Raw genomic sequence first — 20444 nt, 5'->3', positions numbered from 1 at the left:
ATATATAATAAGATGCATAATATAATTCCTATATATATAATTTAAAATATTATTGATAGTCATTTTTATATTTTGTTAACTTTTTAAAAAAATTTGTAAGGATATTAATATTATTAGGTATAAAATGTAAATTGTCCATTTTTTTTAAAATTTATTGTGAAGCACTTTTTTTTTTTTTAACGATTCATTTATTCTATATTCTTTGATTTTGTACTTAATAATTCACTCGGATGAATATTTATGATGTGGTTCCACATTTGATTCTAAAATTAAGAAATAAAACTCTTTAAGAATAAATAATTTAGAACACATGGCGCAAAATTGGAACTCTAATTTAAAATTCTAATTTGAGTTTCTCTCAGTTTCACCTATTATTATATATATAGATATATAGATTATATATAAACTTGGTAAATTTTAATAATTATTTAATTATGCTTATTTGTAAATGCATATACATAAGGTTACAAGTTAGCACAGAATAAAAACAAAAAATTATTCATTCAAATACATAATAATAACTCGGATTATACGGATTTGGATTGTAAATATGTTTTAAGTGCGTGTTGTGTCCTGCATTAATTAGGTGCGAAGTAGATCTTTAATTTGGGCTACATGGACGATTATGAGGAGTTCCAACTATGAATGTTGTTGATTGATCATTTTGAGTAATAGTGTAGATGTGTTTAGTGTTCTCTCAGGTCTTGACAAATGGTGTCAATACCAACATAGCAATGTCCTATAGTTTGAGACACAAAGAAGCAACTAAACGACTAACTGTCAAAATAATAGTTAAATAATTAAATCCGTAATTTTTATCCATTTAACCTTTTGAGACAAGAAATATCGTGGTTTCAAAATCAAAACCCATATATTTTGTTGCAAGTTTCTTCTAGGCTCTCAAGTATATTCCAAGTTGGCTAAGAAATTATTCCTCAGTATATAATGTATTTAAAGCAGCAATTTTCGTCAAACTTCTTAGTTTTATTCATTTGCTAGACCCATTTCCAATGAGTATATTCTTCTACAAAATAAAATGACAAAAAGAAATCTAACAAGTTTCATATTTCATATTCAATTTTCTAACAGTCGTCATAATTCACATTAGTAGAACTCCAATGGAGATTAACAACGTTGAAACAGAGTTGAGTTAAAGAGTAACGATTAGCGAAGACAGACAAGTGCACATAATGACGTAGAGAAATGAAGAAGTCTCTACATTTTAAATTTATTTAACATTCTTGAGCCATAGTACTGACAGCTTTTTATTGCAAATCTAACACGCACTGCCTCCAAACATGTATATATAAAAGATCGCCATGTCCACCACATCAAGTTCCAGTACAAATTGCAGTTCCATCGGCATGGTAAACGGTGCAGCCCTTTGGAGCCAAGCAGCAATTGCAGGGCGGATTAAGTTGCTTATTTCCTGAAGATGGGCAGGTCATGTATCCTGCATCTTGTGTGCAATATTGTGGGCATACTTTTGCGCTCACAATTTCTGGATTGAAGAGTAGGATTGCACCTACTCAATGATAAAGAAAGCAACATATGAGATTGAGAAATTATTTATTCATTAAATGTGTTAAATTATTGATTGTCCTAAAAATTTAAGAGTAATGCTATAAATACAAACTATTTTACGACATATTGATATGACAAATTATTATCAGTTCTAATATATAGATCCACCACTAACATCACATTTTTGCTTACCAACAATTATTTAAAAAATGCTAAAGCCACATCATGCAGTTTGTAAAAATATTATAAAATAGTTCATGTGCATAACATTACTCAAAGTTTAAACTACTAAGAAACGGTGGATTTAATTATTTAACTATATAATTTGGACAAAATGAATTGAAATGTGCTGTTTATTTTAGTTATGGCGATATTGATTTTTTTTAAAGCATATTTTTGTTACCACCATCGAACTTTTGCCGGGTAAAAGTTCCCTAGTTAGTGCTACACAATTTTTATTTTATTTTTTAATTTTTTTTATTATTAAATTTTTTTTTTTGCATGTAAGAATTTGCACCTATAGGAGAGTATATGGAAATTAGATTTTCAAATATAGAAATATAATAATATGGGGGAAAAAAAAGCACAAGCTAAACAAACAGAAAGAGAGTATAAATCAAGATGACAGCAATTTTTGAGGAGTAGGAGCTTACTACTCAAAAGGAGAAGATATATTACACCAACTTTGTTGCCAGCCATATTTCCTCCTACACCAATTTTGAGGTGTTAAAGTTGCATATTTATAGTAAAGAGCAATGTTGTCCTCAAAACAAAAATTTAGAGGAGAAATAAATAAGTAGATTTTTCAACACCCATCTGTTCTCACACGAGTCACATCAGCTATGAGATCATTATATTGTAACCAACAAAGTCAACATAGCAAGAGGTTAGGGACTTCAAAACTAATAAATTGTGGCTTCATCAACAAGCACAGATTAATTAAGAGAAGATATGAATACGGCTCTGGCGTAGAATAGGCAGGTTTTACTGGAGAAAAAAAATATAGTCAATATTCCCAAATGGACCTTAGAAATCAACAATGGCGGAATTATTTTACAGTGTATTCATATGATAATTTCAATCTTAAGCATATGTACCTCTTCATTGAGATTGGATTGAGCTAGGATATATATATATATATATATATATATATATATATATATTTTGGCTTGCAAACTGAGGTAAAGGGATAAGAATCCAGCTTTTCTAATTAATAACCAAAGGGTCATACTCATACCACTAAGTCACAAGTTTTTTGACAAATTGCATTGAGCTAATTGATAATACCTGTAATTTAGACTATTTAAATGAATAACAATGATTTTCAAACACCTGACTTATATATATTGGAATACTAATCCTATCTCTTTTTTAGAGTGATAAGAAGTTAAAAATTAAGAAGTGATTACTACCGCGCATCCTTGGCGTGATGGTCACTCTACAAGTATAAGTGCTTGTGGAATATGGGAGGCAAGAACCAATGTTCAACTGTTCAAGTCTTTAAGAGAGTGCTTCACACACGTATATAATTAAATTATGCTATAATATAATTTCTATCTTGTATAAAAAATTAACAAGTGATCTATTTCTAGGGGTGTTATTAGCAAGGTTTTCAGACCCGGACCGTTCATTGAACCGTAAAAGGGAGAGGTTCAAGGGTTTTGAGGTTGGACCGAGGTCGAACCGGGGTCGAACCGTGATGACGTCATAATTAATTTAATAATTATTTTAAATATATATAAAAACGTTAAATTAATTAAAAAAAAATAGAAAAATTAACTAAAATAGCCTAATTCATTTAGAAAAGCTTATTTCTAAAAAATACATAAAACTTACAAAAATACAGTACACAATTACACATTGTTACACACTAGACAAAAAAAACTCCTTCCCATAAAAAATGCATGAAAGAAACAAGTCACTAGACAAAAAAACTTTTCAAATGTAACATCCTTTCCACAAGTTAATTGAACCATAATACAAAAACTAATCCCTAAAACATCCTAATCCCACATTCACTTTTCCTTTTCAACTTTCCATAGAACCTACTCATTATGCAACAGACCCAAAAAAAAAAAAAAAAAAAAAAAAAAAAAATCTAAATAATTAACTTGTATTGCTGGGAAAGCATAGGGTTTCTGAGAATAATGTCTTCTTATCTGGGAAAGCACAGGGTTTCTGCAAGTCATTGGTACTTGTATTACTGTTTTTGCTTCTTCTCACTTTGACTAGCTATTAGCTTACTTTTGTTTCACACTGTTTTTGCTTCTTCTCACTTTGACTAGCTATTAGCTTACTTTTGTTTCACATTTTGATTAGTCATTTCTTCTTCATTGTGCTTGTCAAGTATGTGAGACATTAGGGCCAATTGTTTTCAGGACACCATCATAAGAAAAAGCTAGTTAAGATACTATAAGGCGTCTGCCTGTTCTATCACTGAACTCATTTTGAAACAGGTCCATGGTCCACCTGTTCTATTCTTGAGGGTCATTTTTCTTCTTCTCTTTTTATTTTTTTATTAATATGTGGTCTAATAGCTGTAGTTAAGTAAATTTGAAATCTAGCATATTCAGATGCTATGTTAATTATGGGATTTCAATTATGTTGAGATTGCTTTTAGTAATGGGGCAAATGATTTGAGAATAATGTAAATATTATTGAAACCAACAGCAATAAAAAATACAAAAAAAAAAAAAAAAACATGCAGCAAGAAGTTGCAGACACAACAAAGTAATTTTGGCAGACAGAAACACCAATTGACCCAAATCAATTTTCACAATTACAATAATATCACAAGCCTTGTCTTCACATACACCAACACTTCAGATCTATATCATCATCCACAATCAATTTTCAATTGACCCAAATCAATTTACACACCAACACTTCAAATCTATATCATCATCCACAATCAACTTGCAAATATTAACAAAGAAAAAACAGATTAAAGTACCAACGACGGCAACGGCGACGAGGCACAGAGTGAGCTGCGACAGGGACGAGGGAGAGAGGCAGAGATGAGCGTGAGAGAGTGAGCTGCGATCTGGGTTGAGCTGCGACGGCAACGAGGGAGAGAGGTAGAGACGAGAGAGTGATTGAGACTTTGAGAGAGTGAGGAAGAGATCTGGGCTGAGCTGCAACAGTGCGACGGCGACGAGGGAGAGAGTGATTGAGAGAGTGAGGATTGAGGAAGAAATCTGGGCTGAGCTGCGACAGTGCGACGGTGACGAGGGAGAGGCAGAGACGAGAGAGTGATTGAGACTTGAGAGAGTGAGGATTGAGAGTGATTGAGAGAGGGTTTCAGAGTGAGGCTAAGAGTGATTTTTGAGAGAGGGTTAAAAAAAAAAAAAAAAAAAAAAAAAGGCTGAAATTAGGGAACCGTCCGAACCGTGTGAACCGGTCACGGTTCACAGACCCGGACGGTCGGACCGCGGTCCAGACGGTTCCATGCTTTTTTCGCATGGAACGGTTCCTTACCTTAAATGGACCGTGAATCTGAACGGTTCCCGGGTTTTCCGGTCGGACCGTACGGTCCGGTCCGGGTTTAATAACCTTGGTTATTAGTCAGTTGTCTTTAACCAAACGGCATCTTCTCCTATGAAAGGATAGAGGCTAAGTTATGTTATGCTTAGTATAGTATGCATTCAATCCGGTATGGCGCGTAAGTCTTTTTCTTGATAGGGTGAGCCCATAATTTTTATTCCAAGGCGTTAATGATGTCAACGGTTGTATTATGCGAGCTAAACATCCCATGGTTTGAAATTTTGAATGATACAACGTTTTTTTTTTTTTTTTAATGGGATTGAGTGAGACAATTTTAATGATAACTACCCCATTCTAACAATTTCTTTTTTAAAAAATGGGTACGATATGCTTATATCTAAACATTATTCTTGGTGAAGGTCTATCCCACAAAGAGTCTTAGTATAATGATAGTTCCAAGTTACCCTTAAACGCATTCGATTTCATTCAACATTACAAAAATAACATCAACATATGCATTTCTTTTTTATATTTTGATAAGAACATGTGCGTTTCTTACGGGCAAAGAATAACATAAACTAATACATTCTATCCAAAAAAAAAAAAAAAAAAAAAAAACTAATACAGGATGAGGAAGCGTGACTTCGTCAGTTGAGTTGAATGTGTCCAGATGGATCCAAGCTCTCGTCTGGATGATTACGTAAATGAAAAGACAGCTCCTTCAAGGTGGTCACCGGTATGGTGCCTGCCACAACGTCTCCGATGCCAAAGTCAGAATAGGGAAGTTCTTTGTAAAATAAAATAATATAGAATAACAGTAAGTGTCTCTCAGAGTGTCTATATACTTTGTTGCCTTGGATTCTAGCCGTTGTGGTTGATATTGTGATGTTAATGCCTTTCTTGGTAACGCCTCTTGCTTAGTAATGGGGTTTTAATATGCTCCCAACGGTTTGTACAACTGGTTTTGTAACCATCCGGGGCATTATTGGCGGCATTGAATGATCCTGCTACCCTCGTTAGTGACGTGGGCACCTGTTTAGGCTCGTCTCAGAGAATGGTCTCGTCTGTCTTATTGAGTTCGTTTGTAGTTGATTTTGTCAGTCCTATTAGCTGCCCCCGGATTCTGTGGTCGTCGTGACATGTCATGACGACCATAGAAGATGAAAAGTTTTTGGACTGTAAGCGACTCTTAGGATTTCGCGCTGTATTAAATGTGTAGTGGCGGCGTTACATGCGTCGTGGCCACGTGGCGCGTGCTGATTGATGGAGTTATTTGCATGACCTTTGGGTTTCCCGCTGTTTTTCACTTTTTTGGGCCTTAGTTTTTAAAATTTCTTTTCCTTTCATTTCTCCCTTCACTTTTTCCAATTTCTTTAATCATTGCTCTAAGTTTCTTCTTTTCCATTTACTCTTGTGACTGTTCCGACCTTGTTCCGACGACATCCTTTGAATTTTTCTCCGATTGAGCTGCACCTTTTCAAGGTATGTTTCTCTTCCTCCATTTCCTTTTTCTTCATAATCTGTTATAAGTTCTTGATTTTTCCTTTCTCTTTCCTTTGCTGTGGTTGTTTTTGTTTTCTGGCTTTTGGGATTTTAGTATTTACCTCTTTCTTCTGCGTTTTTCCTGGGTGTCCATGGTCAGTAGCTCTGAAGTTAGGATAGCTTGCCCCTCAGTTTCTTTCCTTTTCGCGTGTTTAAGGGGGTCTTTAGGCGTTTTCTCAAACCTTGAGGACTTTGTTTTTGAGGGTAACAGTTTGGGCGTTGCATTGGCTGAGTTGTTGCCTTTACTTCGTCAATCAATTGATTGGTTTGAGGGTTTGGTGAGAGAGCGAGGGACGATGTTTGAGGTTAGACCCAGTGAACTCAAGATTGGGTTATCATCTAACGGTGACCCGATGGAGGGAGATACTGCTGTTTCTATCCCTCGAGAGGTTAGGGCTTTCCACGCCCTCGAGGAGGTGTGTGGGCTGGATGCTGACACCGTGGGTAGATTTAAAGATAGGTTTTAATTTCTGGAGCGGGTTCATGTTCGTCGGCCCAATGACGAGGATAGGGCTTGCCACTTCTTTCCTGGTGAGGTATGCTTCTATGAGGCTGCCTTCACTTGTGGACTTAGGCTCCCCGTCCACCCATTCATGATGGAGCTTTTAGATCATTTTGGTATTGCTCTCGGGCAACTTATGCCCAATTCATAGAGAATAGTGGTCAACTGTATGGAAATATGGTTGGCCGTTAATGGAGACATGATTAAGGTAGGTGAACTCATCTATCTATATCGTTTGAAAGAGTATAAAGAGTACGGATACTATGAGTTAGTACCCTGGGAGAGGAGAACAAGGATTGTCAAGGGTTTACCTTCGTCCTTCAGGTATTAGAAATCAAGATTTTTCTTTGTGTCTAGGGACGATTTTGAGACTCCTTCCAGCGGGGATTGGGGTGATATCTTGAGGTTGCTTCCTTGGTGTGGAACCCCGACCTTAGGTGCGTCAGTATTTCTTCCCATCATTTTTAGTTTTGTTGTATTTGCTGTTATCATCACTGACTCCTTTGCTTCTTGTTTTGCGCAGTTAAGAGACGGCCTAAGCTCAAAAGCAGGAATAAAGAGCGTGTTGAGAAGGCGATAGAATACGCCCTGACGATCGAAAGCTGGGACAATTTGGTAGATCCGTGGACCCTTGCCTTTTATAACCTTGGTCCTAACCTGTCTCCCTACGACCTACGCTGCATCGACATCGACGAAAAAAAAAAGTAAGTATTGATTCTCTTGTATACATTTGGATTTTATTTTATTTTATTTTTTAACAAGTATTTTCTTCTTGTAGAAATGATGACCAAGTTCAACAAGGATATGTATGCGAAGATGAGGTCCAAGAAGGACGAGCCTCTGTCTAGCATCGGAAAGAAGGGAGTGCGTGTTACGGGGAAAGATCCATCCGTTACTCCAGTTGCCTCTACCACTCCCATCGTCTCCAATGTTGAGACTGTGAGGACGGCCTCTCTAGCCACTTCGGTTGAAGAGATCCCTACTCCTTCAAAAAGGCCGCGCTTATCGGTTAAGGAGAAGGAAGAGGTCGATTCTCGCCCGTCTACTGTCTGGGACGACAAAGGACTGGCGGTGGAAAGGGCACATAGGGTCGTGAATGCTAAGGACCTGAAGGTTTTTTCTGGTGTGCCATTCAATGTGGTTGTGAATTAGCACGTCTACAAGCTTGTCTAGGTAAAATGCTCGTGCATCTTTTAGTCTCTTTCTTTTTCTTTCTCATTGTACTGACGACTTCAATTTTCTTTTTAGGTGTTGGGGGAAAGTCTCCATATTGCTTCTGAGTACCTCACTCAGGAGGCCAAGGTGGCATCTCTAACATCCAGGATGGAGGCTTTGGAGAAGGAGAATTCTACGCTGAAGAAGAAGCTCATCAACTCCATGGACGAGGCCAACATCTTAAAGGAAAACGCCAGGACCTTGAGTGACGATCTCAGAGCTGAGCGTCAGCTAACCCTAGAGAAGGACGACCAACTTCTGGCTGCCAAGGAAAAGCTCAAAACTATTGCTGCGAGGTTCGTCGAGGCTTTCCAGCAGACTGACGAGTACAACACAGTGCTCTTCAGTTGGTACTATAAAGGTTTTGAGCTTTTGAGGAGGTACCTCGTCAAGCAGCCCACTGGAGTCGACCTACAGAACTTGGATCTCGAAGAGATGGACTAGGAGATGGCGATTGACGAGGCTGCCTAGTACTAGGCTCCTGAGGGTGACGCCCCCGAGAAGGCTTCTGCTGATGATGCCCCTACTGGTGACGATGTTGTTTTTGATGCTTGAGTTTACTACCTGTGAAAGATTTTCTTCTTTATTTATTTTTTTGGGTGCCTGTTATGTTTTGGGCTTTTTGTAAATCTAATTTCAGAACAATTTTCTTCTAATCTGTCTCGAGAACAGTATTTTGAGCCCAGTGTTTATGGGCTTTTAGATATAAAAACAATGGTAACTACCCATTGTTTTTGGGCTTTAATTAAATTTATAACTGCGTACTTATTTGCATTTGTGATTGCACACTTATTGGCTCGTGATATGCTTGTGGTATCTTACATCCGTTCGCGCTTTGTACTTAGTAAAATTTTTGGTTGTGACTTTCCTTTTTCTTAGTCAACGATCTCGTCTGCGCGGGTTCTGTTACTTAGTTGATTTCTTGCAACTCGCACCTCTTCAAGGGATCTCGTCGAGGGTTTTGGTGAATTGGTTGGGAGCTCAGATTCAGCCTAAGCTTTGTTCTGGGACTAACACCTTTTTTAGGGATCCTGTCCTCGTTAGTAACTTACATCCGTCTAGGCGGAATATTGTTACTTAGCCATTTCTTTTGTGACTTACACCCTTTTAAGGATCTTGTCATGCTTTTGGCTTCGTCAGTAACTTACATCCGTTTGAGCAGAATCTTGTTACTTGGCCATCTTTGGTTTTTGTGACTTACACCCTTTTAGGGATCTTGTCATTCTTTTTGGCTTCGTCAGTAACTTACATCCGTTTAGGCGGATTCTTGTTACTTGGCCATTTTTGATTTTTGTAACTTACACCCTTTTAGGGATCTTGTCATTCTTTTTGGCTTCGTCAGTAACTTACATCTGTCTAGGCGGAATCTTGTTACTTGACCATTTTTGGTTTTTGTGACTTACACCCTTTTAGGGATCTTGCCATTCCTTGGACTTACAACTGACTAGACCTGCTTTCACGAAGACATTAGCTGAATAATTCTTTTATTAATTTCAGGAATGAATACATTTATTTGTTACATCTATTGGTGGTACTTCTTCAAGTGCTCAATGTTCCATGGCCGCGGGAGCCTCTATCCGTCTAGGGTTCCAAGTGATAGCTGCCTTGCCTGGAGTAGTGGACGACTCTGTAGGGTCCTTCCCATGTAGGGCCAAACTTTTCTTAGGCAGAGTCTCTAGTCATTGTGGTGACCTTGTGCAGGACAAGGTCACCTATGTCAAGTCGTCTGAGCTTTACCCTTTTGTTGTAGTATTTGGCCATCTTCTATTGGTACTTTGTCATTCTGCTGGAAGCTTTGTCTCTTACTTCATCCAGACAATCCAGGTTGATTTGTAGCTGATCGTCATTGTCTTCCTCGTGCAATACCTCTCGCCTGATGCTGGCTACTCCTACCTCGACCGGGATTACTGCTTCAGTGCCATAGGTGATTCTGAAGGGGGTTTCTCCAATTGGGGTTCTTGCCGTGGTCCTGTAGGCCCACAAGACGTTGGGCAATTCTTCTAGCTAGGCACTCTTTGCGTCGTCCAGCTTAGCTTTGATAATCTTGAGTAGTGTCCGATTCGTCACCTCCATCTGTCCATTCGCCTGTGGATACCCTGGGGATGAGAACTGGTTCTTAATGCCTAGGCTTGAACAGAAGTCTCTGAAACCTTGGCTGTCGAACTGCCACCCATTATCTGATATGATCGTCCTTGGAATCCCGAACCTGCAAATTATATTCTTCCACATAAAGCTCCGGATTCTTGCTTCAGTGATGGTTGCTAGTGCCTCTGTTTCGACCCACTTTGTAAAGTAATCAATAGCAACTAGTAGGAATTTTACCTGACCTTTACCTTGGGGCAGCGGGCCAACGATGTCGATTCCCCATTGTGCAAATGGCCACGGGGATGCTATCGTCGTCAATCTCTCTGCTGGAAGTCGCTGGACATTCCCGAACCTTTGGTACTTGTCACACTTCTTAATGAGCTCTACTGTGTCCAGCTGCATAGTAGGCCAGAAATAACCTGTTCAAATGACCTTGGGCCAGCATGGTCCTCGCAACCTCCTTTGTGGATTTCTTCCAGAATGTACTTGGCTTCCTCTTCGTCGACACACTTGAAGTAAGGCATGGAGAAGCGTTTCTTGTATAAGGTGTCATTTAGGATCGTAAATCTGGCTGCCCTCTTCTTGATCTTCTTGGCCTCCTCGGTGTCTTGAGGGAGGCGCCCGTCTTGGAGGAAAGATACGATCGGTGTCATCCAGTTGTTTGTGCTCTGGATTGCAAATGTTGGGACTTCTTCGATGCTGGGGCGCTTTTGGACCTCCATGTCTAACTCCATGCTCATTGACCCTTCCTCTAACGAGGCCATTTTTGCGATCTCGTCTGCTGCCATGTTCTGGCCTCTTAGGATCTGCACGAATTCCAATTTATCAAACTCCTGGGCTAGATGTTTCGTCAGCTTGAGATATTTTTGCATTCTTTCCTCCTTTGCTTCATACTCTTCTTTGATCTACCTTATTACTAATTTCGAATCGCTCTGGATGAACAGGTTCTTAGCCCTGAGTGCCTTCTTGAGTCTCAGCTCTGTCAGTATTCCTTCGTATTCGGCCTTATTATTAGTGGCTGGGAACTTTAGTTGAACTTCGTACTTGAGCATTTCTCCGTTGGGGGTGACTATGGTGATCCCTACTCCCTTTCTCTTTTGAGTTGACGAACCATCAGTCTGGATCGTCCACCGTTTTGTCTCATTGGTGGGGTTGTCATCTTTTGGGAGGGTGAACTCGGTAATGAAGTCCATTAAAGCTTGTGCCTTGATGGCTGTTCTAGGGTGGTACTCGATGTCGAACTAGCTGAGTTCAATCGCCCATTGGACCATTCTCCCTGCTACCTCGGGTTTGTTCATGGACTTTTTGATGGGCTGATCCGTCATTACTAGGATGGGGTTCGCCTGAAAGTACGGTCGCAATTTGTGAGAGGCTACTATTAATGTGAATGTGATCTTTTCAATCCTTGGGTACTTGGCCTCAGCCCCTTGGAAAGCCTGACTAACGTAGTAAATTGAGAGCTGCTTCTTGTCTTCTTCTCGGATTAGGGCTGCACTCACAGCCATAACTGATACTTCCAGATACAGATATAAGTCTTCTCCTTGCTTGGACGGACTCAGGAGGGGTGGATTGCTCAGATAACGTTTGAGTTCCTAAAACGTTGCCTCGCATTCGTCAGTCTAGGCGAAAGCCTGTTTCAACGTTTTAAAAAAGGGCAAGCATTTGTCCGTCACTTTAGAGACGGACCTATTAAGTGCTGCAATCCTCCTTGTGAGCTTCTGGACTTCTTTGATGATCTTGGGTGATGTCATCTTGAGGATGGCTTGCACCTTCTCCGAGTTTGCTTCTATTCCTCTTTAGGACACCATGAATCCCAAAAACTTTCCCAAGGCTACACCAAAAGCACACTTACTGGGGTTCAACTTCATCTGGTATTGTCTGAGCATGGCGAACGTCTCCTTTAGATCGTCCAGATGTGTTAGTTCTTCCTTACTCTTGACGAGCATGTCATCCACATATACTTCCATGTTCCTCCCAATTTGTTCGTTGAACATTTTATTCACCAGCCTCTGGTAGGTTGCCTCTGCATTTTTTAATCTGAAGGGCATTACCTTATAGCAATAGAGCCCTTAACTTATGATGAAAGCAGTTTTCTCTTGGTCTTCTTCAGCCATCTTTATTTGGGTGTACCCCGAGAAAGCGTCTATGAACGTCAGTAGTTTATGCCCGGCTATAGAGTCTACTAGTTAGTCTATCCTTGGTAGGGGGAAACTGTCCTTTGGGCAAGCTTTGTACAGGTCCGTGAAGTCCACGCACATTCTCCATTTCCCATTTGCCTTCTTCACTAAGACGACATTCGTGAGCCATTCTAGATAAAACACTTCACGTATGAAGCCTGTTAGGCTCCCCTTTCTTCACATACTTCTGCAATTTTCCTTTCCGTATCAACTCCTTTATCTATTCTTTTAAGTCCCGATAATCCTCTGTGTAATGGCCATGATCTTTGTGGAACCGGTAGTACTTGTTTTTGTCACGGACGTTGGGGGATGAATACAATGGCCTTGGCCACTTGAGGTAGTGTTCATCCTTAATCTGTGCCAAATTTTTATCAATAGACATAACTAGAGGAGTGAATTTTACCGTTTTGGTAGTTTTCTAGTCTTTCCTTTTACCCCCGTCATTGATCCGTCGGTCTGGACACTCCTTTTTTTGTCCTTTGCGATCGTCCTCCTTTCTTCCCTTATCTCCTCAGTGTTCATATACTTCTGTGCCTTCAAGAGCAGCTCCGCCATCGTTTTAGGCAGATTCTTCGCAAGTGAAACCACGAAATCTCTAGACTTCAACCCTGCTTTAAAGGTCATCAGCTGCACCTTGTTGTCAGCTTCGTTTACCTCCAGAGTCTCCAGGGTAAATCGTTTCACGTACGACCTCAGGGTTTCTTTTTCCCCTTGTTTGATAGTGAGTAAATGATTAGCTGGTCTCTTCGAGTGTTGTCCACTGATGAAGTGGCGCAAAAAGGCATTGCTTAATTGCTCAAAACTGTCAACAGACGATTTTGGTAACTTTGTGAACCACTCCCTTGAGAGTTGTGGGGAAGGAACGACACAGTATCTCGTCAGGAGGTTGTTGGAGGACCAGAGTCATCTTGAAAGTGTTGAGGTGGTCCAAAGGGTCCTTAAGCCCATCAAACGGCTCAAGTTGAGGTAATCAGAATTTAGACGGCATAGGGCACTCCAAGACTGCCGTGGTGAGCGGCGAATCTGTTGTCTTAACCATCCTGTCCAAACTTATCTATCTACCGTTTAATGGCCTTCCTCAGCTCATCCATCTCTTTTCTTATCTCCTGGAGAGGGTCTGAGTAGGGTTCATCCGGGGTAGTCGGCCCTCGACGGTCACTCCTTCTGAGGCTATCTCCTTTGTCCTCTTAATTGGCTCTAGACCGGTTTTCCTCCTGTTGAAGCCGTAGTTTCATCTCTTGATTCTGTTTGGTGAGCTCCTCGACAATGGCTACAAGAGCCTAAACTTGCTGAGCCAGAGCTATAGAATCTTGGTTGGATTCCATTTGAATGTGGAAGTTGATTGGAAACTACGCTTTCGACCCTGAGTACAAAAATGTTGACCCTACAGACGGCGCCAAACTAATGAAGCGTGACTTCGTCAGTTGAGTTGAATGTGTCCAAATGGATCCAAGCTCTCATCTGGATGATTACGTAAATGAAAAGACAACTCCTTCAAGGTGGTCACCGGTGTGGTGCCTGCCACAACGTCTTCGATGCCAAAGTCAGAATAGGGAAGTTCTTTGTAAAATAAAATAGAATAGCAGAATAACAGTAAGTGTCTCTCAAAGTGTCTATATACCTTGTGTTGGCAATGTGAGGGCTTTATATATGTTGCCTTGGATTCTAGCCGTTGTGGTGGATATTGTGATGTTAATGCCTTTCTTGGTAACGCCTCTGGCTTAGTAATGGGGTTTCAATATGCTCCCAACGGTTTGTACAGCTGGTTTTGTAACCGTCCGAGGCATTATTGGTGGCATTGAATGATCCTGCTACCCTCGTTGGTGACGTGGGCACCTGTTTAGGCTTGTCTTAGAGAATGATCTCGTCTGTCTTATTGAGCTCGTCTGTAGTTGATTTCGTTAGTCCCATCACAAGAAATGGAAAAATGGATATATACCAAGTAAAAGTTTAAAGTGGACCATATTAGAACTTAGAAGTCAAGCTTTCAAAAAAGAAAAACGAAAAAATGTCAATGATTGCAGCTTTCTAATGGATTGAAAAGGAGCATATATTAAATTGAAAGAAAGATATAAATTGTAAAAAAAAAAAAAAAAAATGTAGAGAGACCTTGTATTCTTTTTAATCAGATTTCCAATGGACTGTATTTACTTATTTATTTTTAAACTAGTCGCTAACTCGTGCGATGCACGAGATAGTTAAATTAAAAATCACATATATTTTTAAAAAACAAATAGAGAGTCCTATATGAAAAAACTATTAATTAAAAGTTAATAGAAAAATTATTTTATAATTTAAAATAGTTTCCCATAGGTATTGTATATGTATCAACCAAGTAGGATGCATATTTTAAATTAAAAAAAAAAAAAAAAACCGTAATGGTGGGCGATGGTTGCTTTTGTTTTATTATTTATCCCAAAAAAAGAAAAGAAAAGAAAAAGAAATTGATAGGATATGAACAAATAAATTGTAGTAGAATTTGAATAGTTTCATACAACAAAGTAGGATGCATATTTTAAATAAATAAAAAAGACAAAACTTTGTCTTCTAACTCTCACATGCACCAACGCTACACCACCACCATATGTATAGAGGTTATTACATGCCCTTGTTTAGTTTCTTATCAATATGAATTGCCACTTTTAATATGAATAATGCACCTCCTCACTCCATATTATTCTACTAATCAATTTGAGATTCCAAAATCATGTAGGAAACATCTAAACCATTCCCATATGGACTATATTTCTCTTTTTTTTTTTTTTCTTTTTTTCTTTAAAAAAAAAAAACCTATGGATTATATCACAACATTAATATATAATTGATTATTAATGATAGGAAATTTGTGGTTTTGATGGTCAGGAATAAGCTCTTCTTCTTGTTATTGATGACAAATTTTTTATAGAGTGGTTTTTCCAAGATCATATGAGGGTTCTATATATAACATACATACTAGTACAAATTACACCAACATTAGAGAAATTTTGATTGATGAAATTGTTAATTATTAAATCAAAATTACGATTAAATCTAATGTTTTAATCATAAAAACAAATTTTTACAATTAAAATTTTCACATGTAGATTTTTCATACTAATAAACTTAATCACAAGTCACAACAATAACAATATTATAAAGCAATAATCACAGAGAGTTACAGCAAGAAAGATGGCAAAATGTCCTTACCTCTGCATTTACTTTGAGCAACTCCGTGGATAGAAAGATACAAAGTGGTCTCATGAAGTCCCGTACCCTCTTTGAAAATCTTCAATTTGCTTAATGTGTTTTCTTTGTGAAAATTTGAGTGAGTATGAAGGGTTTCGACCTTGGCAGGGGTTTATATTTGTTGAAATTTTTATTATAGAATTTTAGTTGAAGTAGAATTTTTATACTCTTGAAATGTATACCTAATAGAGTTTTACTTAAACTAAACTATGGTAACACTTAATAAGATAATTACACGTTGAAAAGAAATAATAAATATATAAGATATAAAACCTAAAATAAAAATAATCTATAATAAAAATAAAAATAAAAAGAAAATAGTGGTGACATGGAAAATTGTGAGAACTCTAGAGACTTCGGTTTATATATATTGTTGGGTTCTAAGACTTTAGGTTTAAATGTATTAGAACTTCAATTTGTAATATTGGCAAACCATGATCAAAACGTTTAGTCTTATTTTAGATTTGCTCAAAGTATGTTTAAGTGTAAAGTTGGAATCGAGTGGATTGCAGGATTTACTCTGTAAATTTGCCTGGCTCGATCGATCGAAAATTAGACTCGATCGATCGAAACTCGTGTAGATTTTTTTTCTGTAGAATTTTCCAACTCAGCCTAAGCCCGTTTAATGTGTAGGGTTTTATGTTTTGTCTTAAGTATAAAAGGAAAAATCCTAGCCACGTTTAGAGGTTGCACTTTACGCTGTGTGTGTGAATCTTTTGTGAGATCTAGAAGTATTTGCCTTCACATACAATTAGGGTTTCCAATCTCAAGATTGATGTCGAGATCTTGGTGATTAATTCAGTTGCAGATTCAAGAGCTTAAAGATACACAAGCGGGAGTGCTTGTACTTGCTGGGAATCCAAGAAAAAAGTAGTCCGTGGACTCGGAGCTGTCACGTGGTCGTGATAGTAAGTTTCCTACTCGAGGTAGTAATAAGATGTTAGTGGTCTAAGTCGTTATTGTATAAACTTCAATTCTTTCATAGTGGATTCGTTTTATCTTGAGGATAGCTAGGTTAAATCCTCCCTAGGTGTTTTACTGGTTTGATTTTCCTGAGTTATCATATTGTTGTATTCTTTATTTTTCGCACTTTACAATAATATGATATATTTGTGTTAACCTAGGTTTGATAATTTGACTAAGTAATCACTTGGCTAATTAACTAGGTTAATCTGGTTGTGTTTTAAGGGGTCTAAAAACGTACAAGTGGTATCAGAGCGGGTAGCACTTCTGTTATAGATCCTTTGATCTTGGAGTTGATCCTTAACCCCTGTTGTCATGGAACATGGTCACTCTCTTGTTATCCCACCCCACTTTGATAGGAATAATTATGCTTATTGGAAAGTAAAGATGAAAGCATTCCTGAAATCCATTGATGAGAGAGTTTGAAACTCTGTTGAATACGGATGGGAGAAGCCCACTACTCCTGTTAGTGAGTGGCAAACTTCTCAGAATGAAGCAGCTGCTTTTAATAGCAAAGCTATGAATGCTATCTTTAATGTTGTTTCTATGGAGGAATTTAAGAGAATCTCTAATGTTGAGATTGCTCATATTGCTTGGAATATCCAAATTGTGCATGAAGGTATAAAGGCAGTTAAAATCAATAAATTGCAGTAATTAACAACGAGATTTGAAAGCATTAGGATGTCTAATGATGAAACTTTTGATGAATTCTATCCTAAGTTTAATGATATTGTAAATTCTGCTTATAATTTGGGTAAAATCTATGATCAACCTAAGTTTGTTAGGAAGATTCTTAGAACTTTGACTGAGGATTTCAGACCCAAAGTGACTGCCATCACTGAAAGTAAGGATGTGGACTCCATCCCTGTTGATGAACTTGTAGGATCTCTTCAGTCCTATGAGTTAGACCTACCTAAGACAAGCAAATCCAAATCAATGGCTCTTAAGTCTGTTGATGATGTTGATGTGAATAGATTTGATGATGAACTCTCTGTTACAGAGATTGCCTATCTTGCCAAAAACTTTAGAAACTTTCTTAGGAACAATAACAGAAGGGCAAGAGGCAAGAACAATGCTGAATCTAGAAATTTTAGGAGGAATGATCACACTAAGGTGAACAACCATGAAAAACCTAAAGAAAAAGTAGGTTAACCTTCTAATAATTCTATGGGTCAACAATGTTTTGGGTGTCAAGGGTATGGTCATGTGAAAACAGAATATCCTACATTCTTGAGGTCTAAGGGTAAGGTTATGGCTGTAACCCTTAGTGATGATGGAATTTCTGATAATGAGTCTGGTAGTGATGAGGATGGAAACTTCATTGCTTTAACAACTACTACTATAGTTGATGAAAGTATTGCTATTAAAGAGAACCCTTCTGATGGGGAACTTTCTGAGGATGTAGATTTGCAAGAAGTCTACAATAAACTTTGCAAAGTTGCTACAAAGGATGCTATGAATGTTGATTTAGGCTTAAAGAAAATTGCATCTCTTGAACTTGATAAGAAAAATTTGCTTATGAAATTGTTTGATGCTAATGAATTGTTGAATAATGTGAAGACTGAGAACATGCTTTTGCCTGATAAAGTTAAGAATTTAGAACTTGAATTATCTGTTGCTAGAGAACAAACTAATAGGTCTGCAAGCTCTAAGCTTGATCACATGCTAAGTGTTCAAAAGTCTCCCCCAGAAAAAACTGGTTTAGGTTTTGTAGAAAGCATCTATGTGTCTGAAACTCATTCCACAAATTTTGTTCCTTCTTCTGAGCCCCCTGTGAGTGAGATTGTCAAACCTATAGAAGTCACACCTCTTAGGAAAATTAGGGTTGATCTTCAAGAATCTAAACCTAAAACTCCTAATCCTCCTAAGGGCAAGTTGCATGATAGAGCTGTATGGGTTTGTCATTTTTGTGGAAAGTCTGAGCAAATTCGTCAAAACTGTTTCAAGTTGCAAGCTGCTAAGCGAGCAAATAAGCCAAAAGTACCTATGCTTTAAGCACAAGATCCTATGGTACTTATTGGTGAGTTGGTAAAGGTTTTAAACCTTTATTCCAATCCTTGAGTTGCTCAGAATTCTAATGTGAATAACTCCAATGCTAGAGTTGCATCTAAAAAGTTTTGGATGCAAAAGGCTCTATCTAATTGAGTCTTTCTGACATGGTCCTTGTGCTTCATCGCTCTTCTCTTTGTGACCATCTTTTTGTTGCTTTTGCTTTCTTTGTTTTCTAGGATTTGCATTGCATAACATTCATGCATTTTATTCTAGGATTGTTTTTGTTATTTATTTTCAATATAATTAAAAAAAAAAAAAAGGAAAAGGGAAGCAAAATGTGTTTTGCATTATTTTTCTTGGATTTGAAATCAAGATTGGCCAATTTATCTTTACATAACATGTCTATGTGCCTTGTTTAGCTTGGATGAGCTTATTTATTGCACTTTACTAGTTTGAGCTTTGTAGTGCGTGTTGTGTGAGAAGATGTTTATAGTTTTTGATCACATGATCTTGATCTTAAAATCACATGCCTTTGATTGTCAGACTTGAACTTTTTGAGAAAGGCATAAATAACCATCTCACCACTATTTACTAGCCAATCATGAACACCTTAGTGCATATCATAAGATTTCGTGTTCGAAAAAGTGTAGCATATGCACAAAAAGAACATAAGGTGTAGCCTCGGTTTAAATGCTAAAATTGGTATGTACATTATTGGACTATAATAAATTCAATCAATTAAAATTGGTGTGTACATTATCCTGACTATTTTAATAAGTTTTTGAACAAATAAAATTGGTGTGTACATTATGAGGCAAATCAAGAAACTTACATGATTGCAAGTTTGTTTTCTAGGAGATGTGGGAGTTATATGATGTAACTCTTTAGGTGATAGTCTCTTTCAAGTTTATGTGATGAATTTTGTAAAAATTATGCTTGATTTCTATTTACATATCACCTCACATGTATCACAAGCTCTTGCTAGTAGCACACACTATATAAGTTACTCTTTGCTAAACTTTGTACATGTTATTGTGTGTGATTTTGTTTTGGCCATCCAAGATTGAAAATTCGTTATTTTTAATGCAAAATATGTTTGAAGTTTGATAATTTAAGGATAGTTGATTGAAAATCTTACTTTTGGGAAAACTGGGTTCAAAACAAGTGTTTTTAAAAAGCATTTCATCTCATATTCATGCATTTTATTCATAAAATAATATGCTTTGAGGAGTTTCTGCATAAAATTGCTTTGTTTTTTCAAAAAATTGTTTTTTTTCAAGAATTTCGATTGATTGAACCTGTTTCTCGACCGATCGAAATAGCGATTAAAAATTTGGTTGGGTTATGTCTGTTTCGATCGGTGCTTGATCACTGTTGGATCAATCGAAAGTCACATAGAGAGTTTTTTAAAACTTTGAGTTTTCACGTGTTCTATCACTTTCAAACTTTTTCAAAACCTCTTTTCTCTCTCTCTTCGATCGGTCAAGGCTTCCAATTAATTTTTTTGTTGTTTTCCCTCAAAATTTTTATAAGGTTTGTCTACTAAGGCCGGTAAGACCATTATACCCCTCATTTTTCATATATTTTCATGTTTCATGCATTGTGGGAAAATTTCGAACCTATGAAATTTTGGGGTTTTTATTGATTTAAGTTTTTTCTTTGGAAATTGATCAATGGGTTTTTGTTTTGGGACAATATAAAAGTGATCTTTGTGAATTAATTTGATCAATTGGATG

The 20444-nt window shown here is 37.6% G+C and overlaps 1 protein-coding gene and 1 long non-coding RNA gene across 2 annotated transcripts; both read right to left on the bottom strand.

The window, feature by feature from the left end:
• Positions 1 to 1037: 1037 nt before the first annotated feature.
• On the bottom strand, positions 1038 to 2333 carry LOC126713107 (uncharacterized). The gene is made up of 2 exons (XR_007651273.1): positions 2178 to 2333; positions 1038 to 1525 (listed from the first exon to the last, which is right to left on the bottom strand). It is a non-coding gene; the product is annotated as an uncharacterized LOC126713107 (long non-coding RNA).
• A 7937-nt stretch (positions 2334 to 10270) lies between these two features.
• LOC126696888 (uncharacterized) lies at positions 10271 to 11544 on the bottom strand. Its single transcript, XM_050393631.1, has 3 exons — positions 11269 to 11544; positions 10771 to 11157; positions 10271 to 10687 (listed from the first exon to the last, which is right to left on the bottom strand). Exons 1-3 carry the CDS (start codon positions 11542 to 11544, stop codon positions 10271 to 10273), a joined length of 1080 nt encoding a protein of 359 aa, XP_050249588.1.
• Between the last annotated feature and the right edge of the window lie 8900 nt (positions 11545 to 20444).

Source organism: Quercus robur, chromosome 2, assembly GCF_932294415.1.
Source record: "Quercus robur chromosome 2, dhQueRobu3.1, whole genome shotgun sequence".
In the NCBI taxonomy this organism is placed as follows: domain Eukaryota; kingdom Viridiplantae; phylum Streptophyta; class Magnoliopsida; order Fagales; family Fagaceae; genus Quercus; species Quercus robur.
The sequence above is the reverse complement of the archived record's forward strand: the minus strand, read 5'-3'. Positions and strand labels throughout refer to the sequence as shown.

What these genes read in the sequence shown, in the direction of transcription:
- LOC126696888 (XM_050393631.1), bottom strand. Translation starts at nt 11,544, where the DNA reads ATGGACTTCATTACCGAGTTCACCCTCCCAAAAGATGACAACCCCACC. An exon ending in TCCAGAGCGATTCGAAATTA is followed by an intron (nt 11,158 to 11,268) that starts GTAATAAGGTAG and finishes GAATTCGTGCAG; the next exon opens with ATCCTAAGAGGCCAGAACAT. An exon ending in GCCCAAGGTCATTTGAACAG is followed by an intron (nt 10,688 to 10,770) that starts GTTATTTCTGGC and finishes GGGAATGTCCAG; the next exon opens with CGACTTCCAGCAGAGAGATT.